The following is a 21,506-nucleotide window of genomic DNA, read 5'->3' on the forward strand; positions in this document are numbered from 1 at the left end:
GTGACACGCACACATGTAAGTTTGCACAGTGGGTCGATAAACTTTTACTCGCTAACTTTATTGACAATTATGTTCAAGTACATTTTGGGTGATTTTAGGGTAAGTAAGTATAATTCTTACTTACACTGGTAGGCACCAGGAAAGAGTAGAAATTAATAGGGGTGCCACTTTACTCTATACTCGGAACCCGATTAGCTTTCTCAAACAAATGTGGTATTTACTTGTAGAAAGGTAACTACAAGTATTAAAGTGTAGATAATAAGTTTCGGGCATCCTCCAGCCAACTGAACCCCGACGACAAAGCAAAGTAAATACATAGTGTCGCAAAAGGGCTATACTAAGCCAAAAGGGGATGACTCAAGGGGTCATTCTGAACAACTTTTGTTCTACGAGATTTGCAAATTCGCGAAAAAAAATATTCGTTTTCCATGGTAAAAAGTCACATGTCCAACAAAGTTTCTATGAAAAAGGTTTTTTTTTGTTAATTTCCAAAACTCGTAGAGCCAAAGTTCAGAATGACCCCCTGTCTTACTCCTTTTTACCCGACTGCCGAAGGAGGAGGGTAATGTTTTTTGATTGTATGTATGTATATATGTATGTTTGTCTGTTTCTTTGTTCCCTCCTGTAGCCTAAACGGCTTGATAGATTTTGATGTATGAGGTATTGTTAGAAGCGTATTGATGGCGCGATGGCTATAGGCTATGTGACGTTCCATTAAAATGTACATAGCGCCCTCTTGAGGACATAACGTGATGATCGAAAAAATAATAATTCAACTTTGCCGTGTAAGGTATCAAATGAAAGGACTTGATTTTCACATTACAAAAATATGCATATTGAGGGTATTTAAATAACAACACCAAAATTATTGAAATAAAAAATGATCATGAACTACCTACCGACGTAAAATTTCATAAAATAAAAACAACTAAAAAGTTACAAATAAAAAAATACAATTATAAAAAACTAAAAACCTGACTGTACGCTAAAAACATGAAAACGAGTCCCAATGTTAATGGAAAGTATCGCAGGCGGGGACCAACTTGACCGCCACTCAAGGCCGTTTTCTAAGTAACATTCAGCTAAATGGTGAACCCTCTGCTGGTATAATTTGTTTATATACCGCTTTTTCAATACCTGTAAGTACATTTTTTGGCAGCATAATATTTTTACTTAATTTTAGGGTTTCGAACGTCAAAAGAAAAAAAGCAACCGTTATAGGATCTCTTTGTTGTCCGTCTGTCTGACTGACTGTCTGTCACCGCCCTTTTTCTCAGAAACGGGTAAAGATATTGTTGGATAAATATATTTAATAAAATAAATATTATATAGGTTTTTGCTCACGTGAAGGTTCAAGGTCCAAAGCTCGGCGTGGAGGGCCCTCCCGATGCTTGAGTAATCCGTTTTAATCTTGAGGTTCTCACACACAAAATCACATGTCCACTTATAATCGTATACACAAATATAATGCCTAATAGCAGCTGGTAATATTTAACCGAAAATACAAATATTGCGAATATCGAGACCGCGCCGAAATACAAGAGCAACCCGACGAGAGGCTGCCAACGACTGAGTAGACTGTCAAAAATAAAAGAACCTACCCACATACAAATATAAGAACCTACCCACATACAATTATTAAAGTGTTCGTCGGTACCGAACAGATATCAAGCTTATATTTCGCATAGATGGGGAGTACCCCAAAAAAAATATTATGGTACTCCCTGTCCCACACAAGTAAATTGGGGCTTATATTTTTTCCAGTTATTTTGATGTACGTATCCTTTTTTTTTCTTTGTTGTTTCTTTTCTTTAAATCTGTATTTTTTTTGTTGTTGCTGTCTATGTGTCGAAAAAATGTATCTTTATCTTCAAATCACGCCATCTATCGTTTGTTTTTTTTGTGGCTACGGTCTATAGAAGAAATTCCGTCATTGACAATTTTACGTTACGAATTTATTTTTATTTATTTTATTTTTATTTTTACATTTTCGTGGAGAATCAACAGCATTTTGTTAATAAATAATTATTACTTATGAACACATAACAACTTGATGCCATTAACAGAATGAACTTAGTAAACCCAGTAAACCTAACACATCCAGAGGAAAAACAAAATCTCTTTCTCTCTCTCTGAAAAACATACTTAATAGCCCAAACTCGATGCTTTTAGCTATTAACATCTTTGAAATAAAATTGAGCCACCACCGTGTTACTGCCCTCATCAGATCCTCACGAGACCATACCTCAACCAGCACCAAGAGACTGTATTTTTGATCCCTAACCTAATGTTCGTGCGTATTGTCATCACTTAGATCCATTCGCTATATTCCTGCTCCTCATCAGACCTTTACGAGACTGTAATATCACGAGAATATTGCACACTATCTAATTTAATTTAATGTATTGAATATACTGGAAGAATTATGCTTCCTCAATTTCAAATCAAATTATGTTGGTGTCATAAAAGTTGAAAAAGTGCAATGACAACCAATGTGCAGTGATTTTGTATCTGTACACGATAAGATCGCGAGCTGTCAGTGCTGCCTAAACCGACGTGACCCTTCTTTGGAGGCCAGCGGCCAACTGAGTCAAACGTCACTTGTGTTTATGATTTTATAACACAGAAAGCCGCCATAGATATTTGTATGAAGATTTGAGGGAAAAAAATTGCTCAAGTTTGGGATTAATTTACACAAAATTAGTGTGTGTTTATTAAAAAACAAGGTATTTAGCGCCTAGTCCAAGCCTTTAACTTTATAATATGATAAAAATCATATGAAAATTCTTTATAATTACGACACAGTTGTTACAATACGGGAGTGTGATTGACTGGTTTTTCTTGATATTCTGAAATTAATTTATAGTTATCCATAATCATTTACTTAAATTCGAATGATTCAGCACCTAGCTAGACTCTTCAACTACCTGTGTGATTTTTTTCAAGGCTGTAGAGCATCATTTACTACATAATTCTATGACAATGCCAACCCTCGATTCCCTATTGCAGACCCTGCAATACATCTTGGCCATTGTTTCCAGATGCTGAACAACAGCCGCCGCCTCCGGCAGAATCGCCGAAGGTGGAAAATATGGAGATTGCGATCGCCAAAACCACCGTTGATCAAGACAAGATTATTGATAATTTTGTGAGTGTCCACTTCGTATTATTTCATGTTACATGATTATAGATATTTTTTTTCGGGAAACCAATTACCGGCTATACAACTTTGGAGGCGTGTGCTGTATATAAATTATTAAAATATGGAACTGATTTCGTGTAATACCATATTCATCAGTTCTATTGAGGATACTTTTACTGCATCTCTATACATATCTGTAGTCTGGATACGGCGCACAGACCACATTATTTCTCGAAGAGCTTCGTCGATGCTTTAAATCCTTTCCTATGTGATATTACATTAGCTTTAGTTTTAAGTAGTGCCTTCTTCGTAGTTATATCAATGTTTATTAATTTGTTATTATTTTTACCCAGGCATTGGTGCGTTCGCTTGCTGACTCGCTGCCTTCCACTTCATCCGCCAATGGCATTGTGAGTATTCCTATGGGTTCGTCTTACACCAACGTCGTGTTGTTATCTAGTATGGTGGTAACGTTGGCCCTTATAGCGTTACACTAAATGTATCAAATTACCGATGTATTGGTTTGAATGTTAGAAATATCTGTTTATAAAGAATTCTTGGTCTTGATGGGATATTTTATTCCTAAAATTATATTATGAAGACTTTATATAGGTATCGTTTCCGTAGATATTCATTTAATTAGTAGCAAATATTTCATATAAATTTTCAAGTAATTATCTCAGAAGGGCTAAGTGTGTGATTTGGTCGATACATAATTTAAACTATATTAATTTGCGGAGGGTCTTATATCAAATATGGCTACGATAGAAATCATATTATAAAAAAAATATGTCGGAATGTTTCAGACCAAAAATTATACAATTTACTACTTATAGTAAAGATATCCCTAACATCTGACCTAGATCACGCGTTAAATTATGTACTTGAATAACCTACTCCCCAATTTCATTACGCAACTAAACGGGGTGGTTCTAGTAAACGTATTATAGCTACGTACTTCACACTTGCCTTGTATAGGCAGTCGACAGGTGACCTATTGCAATGTAACCAGCGTTGCCTTATAATCCAGTTATGCAATATTTTACTATTGTTGCGATTGGAACTTTAAGGGAAAAAGAAAACGATGAAATTATACCGAGCTTGTGTGCTTTAACATTGAAAGTACTTACTCGTATGTTTATCAAACTGAAATTAGGTATAAGAAAAATTGCTATTTTTTTTTAGACTGAATCTCAAAATTACGAGAATTAAATAAAGCACTCAATACAAAACCTGTAAAACTAGGAAGCCAAAATGGTTCCCGCAACTAATTTTTTTCTTTCCATAGCCGACGACTGAATGGTCACGCTTTCAGCTACGTCGGCCCAACGTGATCGCGGACGCGTACGAATGAAAATGAACTTTGTTTCTTTCCCCGCAGAGTGGCTTCTCGTGCGTACTGTCCATACACGATGGGGTGGTTATGTATACGTCGCCGGCTATCATTACTACGCTTGGATTTCCGAAGGATATGTGGATCGGCAGATCTTTCATAGACTTCCTGCATCCTAAGGTTAGATAATGGTTATAATTTATGCAATAAATAAATAAATAAATAATAAATAAATTATCTTTATTTCAATCTTGCAATAGGTACAACTATATAACTTTACTGATAAATTGATATTCCTGTGTTTTAATTAGTGCAATAAGTGGCCTTATCGCTAAAAGCGTTCTGATCCAGGCAACATTCGCATGGTTTATTATTTGAGTTTGTTTTTCTTTTTTCTATACTGTACTATTTATGAATTGCATATTTCTTTTTTCTTGTTTACAACATCAATAGGTAAAAATATAATTATTTTTCAGGATCGTAACGCCTTTGCATCCCAAATCATGAGCGGTCTTGGCGTCAACAAAGATACCAACCGTATGTACACATCTTTACCGTTCTGTTAAATTTGCCGTAAGGAAATACTCTTAATGAAACCTTTGGAGGCTTCTTAGATTAAATAGATTAGATTAGATACTTGATAATTAATTCTTAATACTTACGCCTTCATATAATTAATCGTCAGCGGACAAAGTCCATTCAGTCCTCCATCTAGTTCCTAATAAAATATATTTGACTGAAACATACTTTACAGTCTTACATACTTATATATTTTTATCCACCCAGCCACGCAGCCAGTAAACAAACCCGTGCAAATCATCTTCACCCGCATTCGGACGTACTGTGGCCTCACCAGCTGCTTCGGAGTCAAGAACAACAACGTCTCATTCATGCCCTTCAAGGTGCAACTCGCCTTCAAAGACATCACCAATGCTGAGGGACAGAGCTTCTACCTCGTCATTCAGGCCACGCCCATCTCTTCGGCGTTTGCTCGTGAGTATTCTTTTGTTTTAAAAAAATATATTTTGAGCTATTGGTGGCCAGTGTGATGCGGAGAGAGCTATAATGAGACTATGGGAATGTGGATCTCAGATTGATGTGGACCACAGAGGTATAGGTTACACAACAACACGGTTTTAATCCCTTGAGTTGAGGGCGAAAAAACATAAATATATTGTAACAGAGAAACTCTGTAAGGAGCATGACTAATTGTTACTTAATATTTATGAAAGGGTAGCAATAAAACGAGTGACTGTAAATTACAGTTCTAAGTGTCAAAATTAATTAATTTGGGTTATAGAATTACTAAGTGAGCGACTGACTGCGAGTGACGAGAAATCAACAGAACAGCAACTTACAAACATTAATTTGAGTTACTTAAAATACAAAATGAGCAGCTTCATAATATTTGAGCGACCTAATATTTGTTTGAGTGTCAACATTACGTCCTGCATTTTTTTCAATATTTGGCAAATGTATTTTTTATACTGAGCGGCATTTTATGTTAAATGAAGTGTTAAGAATACAAAAACCACTTTGAAAAATACACTAATGAGCAGAGTATAATGAGCTCACATTTAAAAAATAAAAATAATATGAAATAACTATTTGAAGAAACACTATTCATTAGTTGAGAAATGTTATTATTGAAATATAAGAGTAATTAAATAAAACAGTGTACTCCGTATAAATATAAAGTAATATGCATGCATTTATTTCAATCAAATGAACAAAAAATAAAATAAGACGCTTCAGTCAACTAAAAAAAACGTCTTATTCGCCCCCATTCGAATTTGCGCGCATTTAAAAATCTGTAGTTTTCATTAAAAAAGCGTATCCAAATAAAAACATAAGCCCTCAAATAGAATATCAGTAACCAATAATCATTAATAAAGCAGCATACAAAACTTTGCTCAAAGTGTACTTTTTAGTAGTTCGCTAAGTATAACCTCACTTAGAAAAATCGAATCTATCTTAATATTGAAGTTGTCCTCTCTGTATTTCCAGTCGCTCACTTAGTAATTAAGTCGCTCAAATAAAATTTTAATATCTGAAATGGATTTATTACAATCCACTTTTTGTAAGCTCGTTCTGGATTTTATTATAAATCAATATTCGTCGTCAGTTTAGTTAATTTGTCGCTTACTCAAATTCATACCGCTCAAGTTATTAAAACAGTATGTCATCATCAGTCGCAAAGTTTTTTTTTGTTCGCTCGTTTTATAATTCCCCTTTATGAAATATTCATCTCATTTCATTATTACCTAATAATAATTGCATCGCACTTCTGATGTAATCACAAGAACTAACCTTTCATCAATGTGATCCGTACAACGTGACCTTTTAGGTACATGATCCTCTATTTCCTACTTATTTCATTTATGGTTTTTATATATTTTTTACGTAGTGTAGTAGCTTAAAGACTAATCTAAATAAGAATAAGTGTATCCTTTACAATACCAAAAAAAAGTATTTATAAAATTTAAATATATGTAGGTACTTACGTTAATATTATCATGATCAATAAACCCTTAATGAGCCCTAAATACTATAAATCGAAGCGTGACACAACACTAGTATGCGTCACTGGGGGGTTACTCTCCAACGAAAAACTAAGTTTCGGATCCCTGCTGCGCGAGCCACGACTCTCTCTCGTTGTATTAAACGTGCCGATTGCACGCTCTCGTTCGTTAGTTTTTCGTCAGTGTAGAGTGACCCTCCCGTTCGTTCGCAGTAGCATTTCTCGGTAGTGGTCACGTGTTCGATCACGCTCCCGACCGTCAGGTTAGACCGTCAGGCGCACCGGATTCTAGAAAGATTATGGGCGTTTAATGGCGGATTTCCAATTCTTATTTGTGCCTGATTTTAACTTGTTAACAAATTTCCATACTTTTCACTAATTTATACAACGAGACGAGAACTATTAGTACATTTGCATTGTGTCTGTATTGTCTTGCAAAGTACCTACATACTTGTAAATACTTGAGGTTGTATTGTAATTTTGTAGGTCTACCTATCATAAACACCCTTGCTTGGTAGGAATATAAGCTGTAACTTGAGTGGCAGCTACACAGCTGCACCCAGTTTTGGCTGGAGTAATCTTATTCTATAGTCGATAGAAGCATCACAAAATTAACTCTCCACCTATTTGTCTGTGTTTTTATTTAATAAAGGATATTTTGTCTATAGATATGAACCCTAAAGCCGATTTCCTAAAGTTAGTTCGCATAGTTGAGACAGTTTTTCGTACGTACAGTCAACTGCATAAGTAGCTATATACTTTTGTACCTTGTCAACCAGAAACCGCTTATCCATTAATTGAAATATTGACGGTTAGTCAGTTTGACAAGGTACAGAAATGTATAGCTACTTATGCAGCTGACCGTACATGTGCGTCCACCGCAAACTATGTATGAAAAACTGTCAAAACTTTGCGATCAAACTTAGTTTAGCTCGTAGTGGACGCTCGGCTTAAGAATGCAAACCCTAACCCATACTTATCCTTTCAGACCCCAACGAGTACTTGAGCAAACCCACCCCGTTCCACACCCGCCATCTGGCGGTGGGGAAGATAAAATACATGGACCCAGACTCAGTCATGTACCTAGGATACCTGCCGCAAGACCTGATAGGGAAGGACATCCTTCAGCTGTACCACCCTGAGGATTTGCCGTATTTGTACCAGCTGTATGAGACCCTTGTCAGGGACAAGTGCACTTTGAGGTCTCGGCCTTACAGGTAATTTTATGGGTTCCTTTTTAATGGTTGGTATTGGATCTGCAATTTAGATGCGATATACTGATGTGATAAGGTAGAACATAGATAGGTAAGTTTGGAAATTATGAAGAATCAGAGTTTGGAAATAGATGACTACAGTTTTTATCGGTACGATTATGGTTATAACCAACATTTCCTCAGTGAGGTGTCTTTCTCATATCATATTTTTTCTAAAAAATTAAGGTTACGTGTTTGTTCTAAAACCGCCCTTATTGCCACCAGACTGCTGATCCAAAATGGCGAGTACGTGAGATTGGAGACGGAGTTCTCAAGTTTCATCAACCCCTGGTCTCGGAAACTGGAGTTTGTCACCGGGAAACATACTATCGTTGAGGTACGTCTGACAATTATTAATTTTTTCTTACCCCCATATTCATAGATGCAAATATAACTTACCTACTTACAAGCAGTTTTTAGGTTGTTTGTAATAGGGCGCGAAAAAAATGTGTTTCTTTCGATTACAGATTAAAATTAGATTAATTTAAAAGTGTGAATACGGGATTTACTATTGTTTGGGTTCAGAAACTGCAACATTTGTTACATTTAAAACCAATGACCAAATCCATAATCTTTGATGTTGTTCCAATTGGCCACATCAAGACGATAGACCAAGCCCTTGTATCTAATATCTATTGTAGTTTGATCTAATGGTGTTTTTCTTTATTCAGGGTCCATCAAATCCGGATGTGTTTGCGTCCCCGCACGGCATCAAATATCCGAAGTACAACGAGGACCAACGGGCCAAGTTCCAGAACTTCAGAGACAACATCGTCAGGGTTCTCAACAAGGTAAGCTTATACGACAGTCTTTTCAGATCTTATTATTAAAAAATTGTTGATGCCTGTAACGTGATAGAATAATTTGCCTTTGGCTAAATTGATACTCCGGAAAATACATGTATTATCTCCGTCATTCATTTGTTTGCTCTAAACTAAATTAAATTGGATCATCATCAATCCTTACACCCTTATTAAGGTAGACAAAGCTCGCAATACCTACTTTCCTCCACGCTCAACAAGTTTACTCCTAGCAGCTGTTTATAGACACTAATATTGTTTTAAACGTGGTAGGATTCCGTAGTATATTTATCTTTATTCAATAATAACCTTTTCCATACAGGTAACAACAAAATCAGGCAAGACTACCAACCCGCCCACACTGAAGAGATCCATGGAGCTGAACGTGTACCAAGCGCCGTCTAACGCTGACCCGGCGCCCGTGCTACGTCTGGAGGTGCAACAGCCAGCTGATAGCAGTTTCTTTGTGAGTCTTCTATTCATTGACTTATACAGATGTTGCAAAAAGGGTAGGTATAAATGTAAGGGTATAAAGCCGAAACTTACTTAGTATACCTTTTTTGCAACACCCTGTATATTACTAACCAACCGCTTAAGAAAATGGTACTCGCAATCGCCCCAAAATCTGATACATATGTCATAATTTGTTTGAATTAGGGCCAATACGCGGGTGACATTTTCTTTAAACAAAATGTTCTGACGGGCGCATCTTTTCTTTTGAAAGCATTGTTTATATTTTAGTATACTTTGTAAATAGTAGGAAGAACCCTATGACACCTGTCAAATTCATATATTTTATCTGTCATTTGATGGTTTTCAAGGGAAAAAATACTTTATTCCCCAGGCATAAGCATCTGTCAATGAAACATCATAGGATTAGTCCTACATTTAATTATTTTTTCACGATGATGATGGTGATAGATGGATGATTTTCACCACATCTCTGGTGGTAAAGCAGGCTACCAAAAACAAAAACTGGTCTAGGAATGTCACCGTGGTAAAAGGATTAGCCAGTCAGAATAGCCCCAGTTTTTGATTTCCCAGATGTTTCCCAGGGTATATTTATTTTTGTTTCTACCCGATGATATTGTATTATCAGTCTCTGCGCTAAATGTTACGCTGTGTGTGACGTGAATAATTGTTTATCTTATTGTGACCCAACGCTCGAGAATCGCAACCGCAAGACTCGAGTTTAATCTGTAATAAAAAAACTTAATTGTGTCGTTAAGTTCCCGTTTCAAAATTAATAATCCTAAGAGAATTTCCTTCAGTCGACCGGAAATTGCAAGCAGCGAGAACGTTACAAACTAACTGGAAATCAAATATCGATTTATCAGTCGTAGAAAATCTCAGCGCTATCTTTAAATGCCATTTCCACATTCCCTAGTGTAAAGTTCAACTAGCAATGGCTGACCTTTGGTCAATATTTCACTATTTTTAGCCCTTTATATAATTTACACAGTAAGGAAGTTTTGGTGCATGCGCCGTTGATATTGCATCCCGGCGTTTGACGGAAAACGTTGGAAGTCTTTAGTTGAATTCTGAGAGTCCAATAAACGCGTACTGCGTCACACGCATGGAAAAACATATGTTTCGGCTTTTCTTTGTGTTAACTAAACATACACCATGGATAATAACATGGATGTAGATCCGTGTTACGAAGATCCCGGCTTCCTTGACGCTATGACAATAAGCGTACGACATGTAAGTGACAATATTTACGAATGTATATCTCGATATATTGTTAATCGTTTTTCTGATGAACTTTTTGTTATGCCGCCATTTCCATTTATTTGCCTACTGTGTTTTATTGTGTTGCCTACATTGCAAAATCCTTTTAAATTTGTTGAAATCTGTTTGTGGGTAGTACAAACAATAAGTTCGGAAAAGCGGAGAAAGCAATCTGTTTCGTATTTCGTTAGTTTCTAGTTTTCAACTGGTAATATACAGGTTTCGTATTCTATTCTATTCAATATTTTGTACCTATGTATGACTTTAGCCATCAATTGATGAATTAGTGTTTTTTTCCTCTGTGGAATCAATATTCGGTGACCGATATTTAGGTATACGTACTTACTTACTTTTATAAATAACTAGCTGTTCCCGCGCGCTTCGCTTCGCCTTAAAAAAGTTTTCCCGTGGGAATTCCGGGATAAAAAGTAGCCTATGTTCTTTCCCAGGGTCTAGACTATATGTATACCAAATTTCATTCAAATCCGTTCAGTAGTTTTGCCGTGAAAGAGTAACAGACAGACAGACAGACACAGTTACTTTCGCATTTATAATATTAGTTAGGATGATTACTCGTCACATGAGAAAACCGAAACTTCTTTTACCGTTCACAATGCCTGCACTGTAGACGTAATTTTGTTGTATTTTAGCATTTATTTAGTTTATTATGCTAACAATACATACGTTCCTGTAAATAAATATGAAGGAATGCATAGACAGAGCCGAGTCCGTTGTGAGTGACATAGACATTCTTATCCCGGAAATAACTTGCTCGCTGCAAATTCTTATAAGACAAAGCGAAGTCTAGCGGGAAAATAATACATATAACCCATGTGTTGTTAGGTATACATAGTAATGTTTGGCATTCTGTACTTTATTATAGAATTATATTATTATGGTGTTTTTTTCTTCAGTTGTTTGTAAATGAAATCATTACGGCTCATTAAATTTATCATTGCTTTCCCGTGAGAAAATCATTACCAATGCATAATTTTTAAAAAGGTTATTATACCTAATACATTCTAAACGTTCGCGCGTTACCCATTACAGATATTTTACATAAGTTAAGTACAGTCCACGGAACATAAGTACTTGCACTATTGTGCCACTTGTAACATTGACTTTTATTATATTACATGCACAAGGACAGGGCCAACCGCTCAAGAAAATGGCACCCTCGCGCTGGCCCGAAAATCTCATATATCTGTCAAAATGTTCAGACAGGCGCATCCTTCCTTTTGAAATAATTGTTACGAGAATGTGCAGTCAGTTCAATAAAAGCTGTATATTTGTCTACAGGAGCGCGACTCAGAGATGCTGGGAGGCATTTCGCCTCACCACGAGAATGAGTGCATGTCGGGGTCGGAGACGCCGCTGAGCTACACCCAGATCAACTACAATGAGACTCTGCAAAGGTACGTTATCTGGTTCATGTTATGAAGCTTAGCAGGAAGTGTAAGGTTTTTGTTCATTATTGTTGTAGGTACATACATACATAGGTACATAATTATGCTCACGACTGTAATCGCTGAAGGGGTAGTCGAGGTGACTCGCATCAAACGCTTTTCGTTCTACATTTTTACTCACATGATAGGTCGTGAGCCGTATCGCCGTTTTTGAATGAGTAAAATGTACTACAAATCTTTACAAATCTTGGGACATCCATTTTTTTTTCATTTGTTTGTAGTCAAGCGAAAACCAATGTTATTTACCAGGCATAAGGACCTGTCAATCAACCGTTAAGTATAGGCCTCATGCTATATTTTTTCAAAGTATAATAGTTTTTTCGTAATCGTATTGAATTAATACTGTATAGTAAGGAACAGTACCTACCACTCCACTTAATGTATTCATTTCTTTAGAACTTTTTTCTGGTTGGAGTGATCACATTTAAAATACACCACATCCAAATTAATGTGTAAAATATGTTTGTTTCATGAACATCAATACAGAATTTATCAGCTTTAGCTAACTTTGAGTAGCTCCATAAACATTCGCGGAGTGTTGTAAATTAGTTCGAATATGTTCGCTCTTCTAGGTGGGTTAGCTATTCCAAATAGGTGAGCTAGCTTCCATAGTTCTAATAGACAAAAATGCGCTTGAGAAGTATGTAACATTTTGAATAGCTTTCTATGTAATATCCACAGGTACTTCGACAGCTACCAGCCGTATACTTACGAAGAGTACAAGGCAGTCAGCGGACAAAACTTGCTGAGGAATCAGGGGCCAGCTTTTGCCAGGTAACAGTCATTTATTAACTGATGTACGACGATGAGCATCAAATTCTTTTCGATAATCGTGGTAATGTGATGTGATGATTTTTTTTCTCCTTTAACTCGATCCCTTTTCATTGTACTCAATTAATGTTAACCAAATTAAACTAAACTAACCCTATAGACACTCGTGAGCTAGCAACAATGAGACCCAATTTTTTTAAACGTTTTATTTAAAATTTGAACTCATCATCTTAATTTCGCTATCAAATCTACAATTTTGCTGACGGCGCGGCATCAGTACCCGTATCATGAAAATTCGAGCTAACGAATAGAATCGAATGCGAGTGCGACTATTGTCAACTTGACAGCACTTTCGAACACTTTTTACCTTTCGAATGAGTTTCGAAAAGAATGACCACAGAGTACATGATATTATTCTGACAATGACCTATGGAATGATAGCTGTCAAACTTTCGCAAATCTGTACACCGCAATACACCGCCATTTTGTTGTTGACAGGTTGACAGCACTTTCGAATAGACTATCGAATAGAATATGCTGCGGTTTTTCATGATACGGGTACAGTAAGCTAGCCTTTTCCGTTAGTAATTTGTCGCTTTTGTCACTTGAAAGTTTTCATCACCTGTGAATGTATTATTATACGCTACCGAATTTAGGCTAACGATATTCATTTGTCCCAAATAGCCAGCCGACGGGTTCGGGCAGTGAGTCTGCGGGCAGCATGGCGGACTCGGGCGGCATGATGGAGGAGTACCAGGGGGCGCGCCTCTCTGAGTCTCTGCTTGTTCAGTGAGTATTCTTCATGTTAATGTTTATTCTGAAACTTCTGAAGGGTTATCACGGGGCGCTATTGAGGGTGACATGCAACAAAGTGTTAAATCTTGATTTAATGTCTAATCTCGATGTAGATTTAATATTTATGCTGGTGCAAGTGGCCCTAAGACGGACAAAAGTTTTGCATCGCGCTCACTCACATCACGTCACGTATGTCTTAATTGCGCCCCGTGCTAGTTGATGTAAACTCGTTTTCTTAAAACAAAATAATTAAATAGCCAATTTTGAAGACACATAATGAAAACATTGGTGCTATGTGTTATGTAGCCATTTTTTGTGTTACATAGAATTTAGGTGCCTTAATGATTGCTGTCGGTATTTATGGTTCTTCTATTTAGGGATAAGCTCTGACCTGACATTTCAGGTAGAACTACTCGTGAATCGATTGCTAGGTCTTTGGGGATTTATTTCGCGGTAGTCACCTGCTACGACATTTTAATGTTACCAATGCTGAATCTGTATGTAACTATAACTTGCTGAGCGAATGCATGTGATAAGTTTAGTGTCTAGCTAAACTTAACTAAGATAAAATTGTCCCTAAGGCTGCGTAACAATACCTACAAATTTTGAATTATTTCACAGTTAATATTGAATCAATTCAGCCGTTCGTTACTCGATTCCTATACATAGGTTGACATATCGAACCCTATACGGCGTGCATTGCATATTACTATAACTATTCAATATCACCTATGTCACCACAGGCACAACTCACAAATGGAGAAGAAGCTCATTAAAAAGCACAGGGAGCACCGTCCCGGCTCAAAGATAATCCGCGAAAGAACGTCTAAGGAGAACAAACAGAAGAAAAAGGAACACTTAGCACGCTGCAATGCGCCCTACCAACGGACTAAACCGACCCCCACGTCTCCTAACGTAAGTATTCTGTAATAGATGTGTACATTTTATAGGGTATCTATGGGAATCCCTCGGGAAATTGTAACAATAAATATTAAGTAGTTTGCCATTATAAAGATAGTAGGTGTATATAAAATAGGAGTAATAAAAATGCTGTTTTTATCGAAAAAATATAATGGGGTTACTAAGCTCAGAATCTTATTTGAAAAAACTATTAATATTATATTTGGGCAGTTACTTATTAATATCCTACTTGCAAAGCGGAATATATTTAATGAGAGCACAAATATAATGCCAAAATCAATAAAGGCGAAGCGTAGGTCCCGGGTTAAATGGCTAGTTATTTTATATTTATTTGCCTATTCTTACGAAAATACTTTTGTCTATTTTTAATTCGTGTTCTTGTTATGTTGAGACTAACCTTTCAATATTTTTTCTCACTTGTTCATCAATGCACCATCAAGCTCTTACTAACTTTACTTTCCCATTATTATTTTTTGTATAAAATCTACCACTTTACATAATAATAACAATATTATTATGACGTAATCAGTGACCTAACCATTCCACAATTATTTGCTACTTTCAAACCTTATTTCATTCGTTACACTCCTCATTCTATCCTTTACTAAAAAACCTTTTGCCTATTTTTAGCAGCCACAGTTTATTTTATCATTTTATTTTCCTTGTACCTGCATAGCGTAAAAGAGAGAAAACTGATGTTCCATTGTACCGCTCCGATTCCCGAATGGAATGTGGACACCGTCGGATAGCGCAAATGCAAACTCAGGCATGTACCCACACCAACCTGTGAACCTTAGAAAAACATTGAATGACATACACTCGATGTTGTAGTGCCTGAGATAGAATTTAGTATACCTAGGTCTTTTATGTTCGTAGTGCTCGCTTGCGGGGTGACAGACGGTGGCGGGGTTAGGTACCCTAGATGTCAGTGGGTACACTAGGAACCACGTAACTTGACCAATACGCGGGATAAACTGTTTAGGTCGTCTTTGAGGTACTGGGTGAGGCGTAGGTGGAATGTGACAAAACCGGGCGATGCTATTGGTACGCGCTACGACGCTCGGCCGATATTCGTCTATTTCTGCTCTTTTATCATTGTTTCATTAATGCAATTTGCGTAGACGCTGTTTTGGTCAAGTGCCGTGGGAAATTTTACTAGTTTGATTGCGTGTAAAAAGGCGTCATTACATATATGGCTGTGTTGGTCGGACGAAGCCACCGTCTCTCCCCTGTAAGCGCTAATGCCATTTCCTAGAGAGCCTATATTCATCACAGTCATCATGATCATACCATTATGCTTATTAGTTATTCTGTCATCATTCTTACCGAATATTCTTCCTCATAACTTCCACTACCGTATCGTCGGTGAATCGAGCATTTCACATAGACACCCTAACAAATATATTCAGGCCAATATAATAACTTTACCTTCAGAAGGTCTTTGATACAGATTAACACTTTAGTTCTATTGTAAGTACATTATCTTAGAAAGACTCAATTTAAAGCTTTAAATATTCAACAGATCTATAGCGCTTTCAAATAGCTGCGTATCGCGTATTGGATCGCCTTCTAGCAAATCCGAGGCATGCCTCGCCGAGGCTACGCGGCTAATTATTTATAACTAAGTCAAATATCGTTCTAAACACCCTTCAGCGCCCAAACTGTCTCTCCCAATTCTCCCCTAAACTCCCTTCTCTAACCTATACCCCCTACAACCCCTCAGCACGACCACGAGCACCAGCACGGCACGAAGCGGGCATCCTGGCAGTGCGACATGGAGTTCAGCGAGCTGAAGAGCCAGGGGCGGCCGCGCGCGCCCTCCGAGCAGACCTCGCAAAGCCGGGCACAGGCGCACAATGGTACGTGTGTCTGTCTAAAGTCTGTTTTTCAATCTCAGATACTAAATTAGATTCAGAACGATTTATTAACAGTCGATTTTATTGCGATTAAGTGACGTGAGTTGGCGGGACAATCGACTGTTGATGAACCGTTCAGAATCTGTCAATTTAGTATCTGAGATTAGAAATAGACTTTAGTCTCGTGTTTGTCACCGGCACGATTATGATGAAGTGTAAAGATTTAGCGAATTTGCTTACGACCTGTTAGACATTCACCGGCTGAAATGAAGTCGCAACTTCCCAACTGACAAGAGCGTTTGTAACTTGTTGAGGCTATTTCTATTTGTGAAGTGACTAGCAAATTATATCCATGGAAACGCCCGTTTCTCAAGATTCCAACCGTCAATTCAACACATGACTACTCCATAACCCAGAAACTTATAAAATGTCCACAATAACAATAATATTATTTATCTCCACAGCAGCGGCGGCGGCGCAATGGTCGTCCCCTCACATGACGCGCGTGCCCCGCCAGCTGCCCATGAACTCCGTGCAGGCCATGCCGCAGATACCGCAGCATCCTTACGGTAAAAATACCGACTTACTGATTCTTTTGTCCTTATGATTGTCTGATTATCTACTTGTCCTTATGACTGTCTGGAAGATGTCATTTTTGGGAATAGGCCACCGATTGTGGTCTTTATAGATTATATAAAGACCACGATCAACTGCTTTCCGAAAATGGGATACGTCGGAAATGTATTAATTCAGTTTAAAATTACGTTGTAGACCAATAAAAAATAAGTTCACATGTTAATGTGAATGTTTCGCTAACCAATGCAGTCATAAAAACTATCCCTAACGTTCCTAATATTCTGCTTCCAGGAATGCTGCCGATGTACTATTTATCCACCGCTGCGCCTCAAGTGCAGATGCCTGGTGCCTACTTCACCAACGTGCCGCCATGCACCTCCAACCAGTTCCACACACCACGTGAGTTTCCGCTTTTAATACGAGTAATATAGTCCAAGCAAATTCACACCCCTTGTGAGTTACCGCTTAATAGCGTAGGTGCTTCCGGAGCATTGTGTTGTGGGTTTTAATCCCGCTCGATGTATGAAGTCGATCCACGTAACGAAACGTCATCAAACGACTAAGGCCCGGGTCTCCTATTTACTCCGTAGGTCGCGTCAAGTGTCACCGCCGTGGGCCGCGTCACACGATGCTCACTATAGAAATGTACTGATGCGGTCTCCCTCACACGCCGACGTTGGCGCGTAGATGTAGTGAGTATCGTGACGCGGCCTACGACGGTGACACTTGACGCGACCTACGGAGTAAATAGGAGACCCGGGCCTAACATTTTTGTGCCCAACTTCTACTCTGAAAACGTGCGTAAATAGAAACTAAACTGGAATGAACATGAAAGTTCGACTCGCGATTCAGTTTTTGCAAGGTTTGTTACGTGAATCGAGGTGCAAATGCTAACTATTTTCTGATTGCCATAGGCCTCTATACTCCACAACACACCGTCCTTGACATCTACCGATGTCTAAAGTTTTATATTTACCCAATTTTGATGTGGTCATTCTCTCACCCACCAGTGCCCTACATGATGTACCCGCAAGCAGTCATCGGCACATCGTTCGTGTACTCCCCGATGAGTCCTCACTCACCCCACGCGACACACTCGGGCGCGGCGCAGTGCCGGCCCAACACCATGCGCCAGCGAGCCTCGCCCTACAGCAGCCAGTATGAGGAGGTAACTTCATCATGCGTCTTAGGGGCACCACAACCACACCACAGCCACAACCACGCCGTGTGGTCGGGCGTATATTTTGTATTGAAAATGAATAATCCAATTCACACGTGCCACATTTTGCCGTTGTCGCAACCACATCGCGTCGGCAACGCCGCCACGCGGCGGCGGCACCGCGGCCACCTCCCTCCCTATCAAATGCATACGACCACGTGGTTACCACATCGCAACGACAGCGACAACACAACCACATCGACATTTTGTCGCTGCCACAACGGAACTGCAAAAAGCCGCTGTCACACTATTCACACGTAACCACAGCTTGACCACATTATGTCGCTGCGACGTGTTGTGGTTGTGGTACGTGTGAATTGACGCTTATAAGTTGACGGACGACTACTTTGTATAATACAAAATGTACTCCCGGATCCATAGTTATTTAATTTAAGAGTCGCGGTGGCGTAACGGATATGATCTTGGCTCTCACTCGAGAGGAGGTGCGTTCAAATCTTTACATGTACCGATGAGTTCTTCAGAAATACGGCGATAGAAAACATCGGGAGGTAACCTGCACATCTAGATTCTATTTCGCTTATTCACATGGACCCTAAGTGCCTTGTATACTTTAAAAAACGGCGATACGGCTCGTGCCTACAAGTGTACAGCTAAAAGCGGGTTGTTCACTTCGCTTGCGAATCATCTCTGACTACGCCTTCAGGAATTCCAGTGAGTGAGAGAGTGAGAGAAAGTTTCATTGAAATCGATTCACTATTCACTACATTTTCCGTAAAGCGCCCAAAAAACAACCACTTGAAATTGGTCCGTGGTTTTACCCGTGCCATGTGTTGCATTACTTCAATGATATCAGTTACGATCACTGAAGCTAGCTCAACTATGGTTGCTTCTATCACTATCACCGTTGTAACACAAGTGGGCTTATGTTCCAGGAATCCGGAGACCAAACCAGCCTCAGCATGAGCATCAGCGGCGGAAGGAACTCGGGCGGCGACGAGCGCGGTTCCAGCAAGACTCGGAACACCAATAGCCAGAATGTAAGCACATTATTAGTTATGTTTTTGTGGATGTACCGTCAGCAAAAGAGATATATTATGTAGCGTAGTAGCGTCTCAGCGCAAATACTCACAATCTCTGCCTCAGATCACCTAATAGATACTAGCCTATCTGACGATACTAAATAAGTGTGTATTGTGTATACCAAGTATACATTATTTCACATAAGAAGCCCGGCTCGACTAAGTAGAATTTCGAACACAGAATTAAATTATAATACTAAGGATTTCAAAAATGTTTACTAAATGAAGGAAGGGTTGCACCACGCTAGCCTAGTGCGGGTTGGTGGACAGTAAAATAATAACGTAGTGCATAAGCTTAAAATTTACTTTGGGAAATAAATGGCTTCTTATCTTATCTTATCTTACATTCCAGACATCAGGCGACCTGACCAGCATGAGCATCAGCATCAGCGGCCGCGGCAACTCCAGCGGAGACGAGCCCGGCTCGGGACGGGAGCAGAACTTCCCCAAGGTAACCATTACTTCTTCTTCTAATACTAGTAGTGTTTTGCACGTAAGGTTATTTTATTACTTAGTTTTGCCACAATGGTGAAAGGATTGGCCTTTCAGATTAGCGTCGCTGACTGCTGAGGGTGCTGTACGTATAGAAGGAACAGTGAATATAATTATGTCACCCTCAGCATCCTAACTCCTTTCGTGGCTCCAAGACACTTTTTAGATCCTCTTAGAGTAATGTGTCAAAATCGCGTACGCTCACGTTCCGGTGACACGTTGGTACACCAGACACAATAGCTTTAACGTTAACCTCTGGTTTACCAAGAAACAGCTATTTGTACTGAGTTGCAGAAAGAAAATGTCGATCTTAAATGTTGCTGACTTGCTCTAACATTATACGGACAGATAGATAGATAAATTCCGACATTAGCTTAAGGTTCCTACTCGATATAAGTCATCTGTTTGAACAGATTGGCACATCCTCTTTCCAAACATTAACCACCCACCCAACCCCCAGAACCGAGTGATACTCCGCTCGCGCGCCGGCTCCAACGGCGGCCGCAGCCACCGGCAGGAGAAGGGCGAGCGCACCGACGGGGAGTCCAGCTACTCGTCCTTCTGCTCCTCCTTCTTCAAGACCGAGTCCTGGGCCAGCGGCGAGGAGGCCGACGCGGCCGGCGCGCAGAAGAAGGTGCGTCTTATACCGGATCGACGGAGAAAAACGGTCATTGATCTGTTAGTAGCTTCAACAGAAAGCGATAAATATAGCTTTTCATCCGTTTCTGTCACGCTACTAGAAGATCTATGACCGTATTTCTCCGTTGATCCGGTATAGTTACTAATATAGTGCGTATAGTTACTAGTGTATACCGGATTAACGGAGAAAAACGGTCATTGATCTTCTAGTGGCGTCAAAAGAAAGCGATGAATGTCGCTTTTCATCCATTTATGTCACTTTTGTGTCAGCAACGCTGTAAGTCAGGTTCGTGGTTCGATTGCTGTAGTATAGGCACAGTGGTCAATGACTGTTTTTATCCGTGGATCCTATAGCAACTATCAGGTGTGAAGTTAGTTGCGAGTGGTGCATAGTAAACGGCGCCGCAGCCACCGGCAGGAGAAGGGCGAGCGCACCGACGGGGAGTCCAGCTACTCGTCCTTCTGCTCCTTCTTCTTCAAGACCGAGTCCTGGGCCAGCGGCGAGGAGGCCGACGCGGCCGGCGCGCAGAAGAAGGTGCGTGTAGTGGCTATAGTGTGTAGTGGATCGACAGAGAAAAAGGTTATTGATTTTCTGGTAGCCTCAAAAGAAAGCGATAAATATTATCTTTTCATCCATTGCTGTCACTTTTGTGTCGCGGAAGTGATACGTTTCGTCAAGTTTCGTGGTACAGGGGAGGGGTCAGGCATCCACATGTGGACAGCTGGACCACGGGTGGACGCTGCATTGTCACCACTTACCCACGCATGATCAACGAAGTTCCGTCCGACTAGTCTAGGTTTGAACGGTGCGTTGTCAGTTCGCGATTCACACGAAGCATACAGCATATTGCGAGCTATCATCAAGTGGAGATTCGGTGTTGGTACGGAGTCGAAATCGCTCAAAGCGAGGCTGTGAGGGTCACAAACCAACACCTCGACCAACATTATTAT

General features: G+C 39.3%; 1 protein-coding gene across 3 annotated transcripts in view; it reads left to right on the plus strand.

Moving 5' to 3' along the window:
* The window catches only part of LOC105381610 (period circadian protein), a 36,262-nt gene that overhangs the window by 12,440 nt on the left and 2,316 nt on the right, over positions 1-21,506 (plus strand). Inside the window, exons 5-25 of one of the 3 annotated variants that reach the window (XM_048632878.1) lie at positions 3,042-3,148; positions 3,496-3,552; positions 4,524-4,655; positions 4,952-5,012; positions 5,262-5,468; positions 7,985-8,213; positions 8,475-8,586; positions 8,921-9,040; positions 9,372-9,515; positions 12,080-12,195; positions 12,928-13,020; positions 13,702-13,806; positions 14,556-14,727; positions 15,410-15,499; positions 16,457-16,592; positions 17,054-17,158; positions 17,457-17,564; positions 18,176-18,333; positions 19,278-19,382; positions 19,777-19,875; positions 20,377-20,550. In XM_048632878.1, coding sequence (XP_048488835.1) covers positions 3,042-3,148; positions 3,496-3,552; positions 4,524-4,655; positions 4,952-5,012; positions 5,262-5,468; positions 7,985-8,213; positions 8,475-8,586; positions 8,921-9,040; positions 9,372-9,515; positions 12,080-12,195; positions 12,928-13,020; positions 13,702-13,806; positions 14,556-14,727; positions 15,410-15,499; positions 16,457-16,592; positions 17,054-17,158; positions 17,457-17,564; positions 18,176-18,333; positions 19,278-19,382; positions 19,777-19,875; positions 20,377-20,550 — 2,630 coding nt within the window. The remainder of the gene's footprint in view (positions 1-3,041; positions 3,149-3,495; positions 3,553-4,523; positions 4,656-4,951; positions 5,013-5,261; positions 5,469-7,984; positions 8,214-8,474; positions 8,587-8,920; positions 9,041-9,371; positions 9,516-12,079; positions 12,196-12,927; positions 13,021-13,701; positions 13,807-14,555; positions 14,728-15,409; positions 15,500-16,456; positions 16,593-17,053; positions 17,159-17,456; positions 17,565-18,175; positions 18,334-19,277; positions 19,383-19,776; positions 19,876-20,376; positions 20,551-21,506) is intronic. The other 2 variants (XM_048632879.1, XM_048632880.1) reach the window with 2 other exon arrangements.

The sequence above is a fragment of the Plutella xylostella genome, chromosome Z, assembly GCF_932276165.1.
Source record: "Plutella xylostella chromosome Z, ilPluXylo3.1, whole genome shotgun sequence".
In the NCBI taxonomy this organism is placed as follows: Eukaryota; Metazoa; Arthropoda; class Insecta; order Lepidoptera; family Plutellidae; genus Plutella; species Plutella xylostella.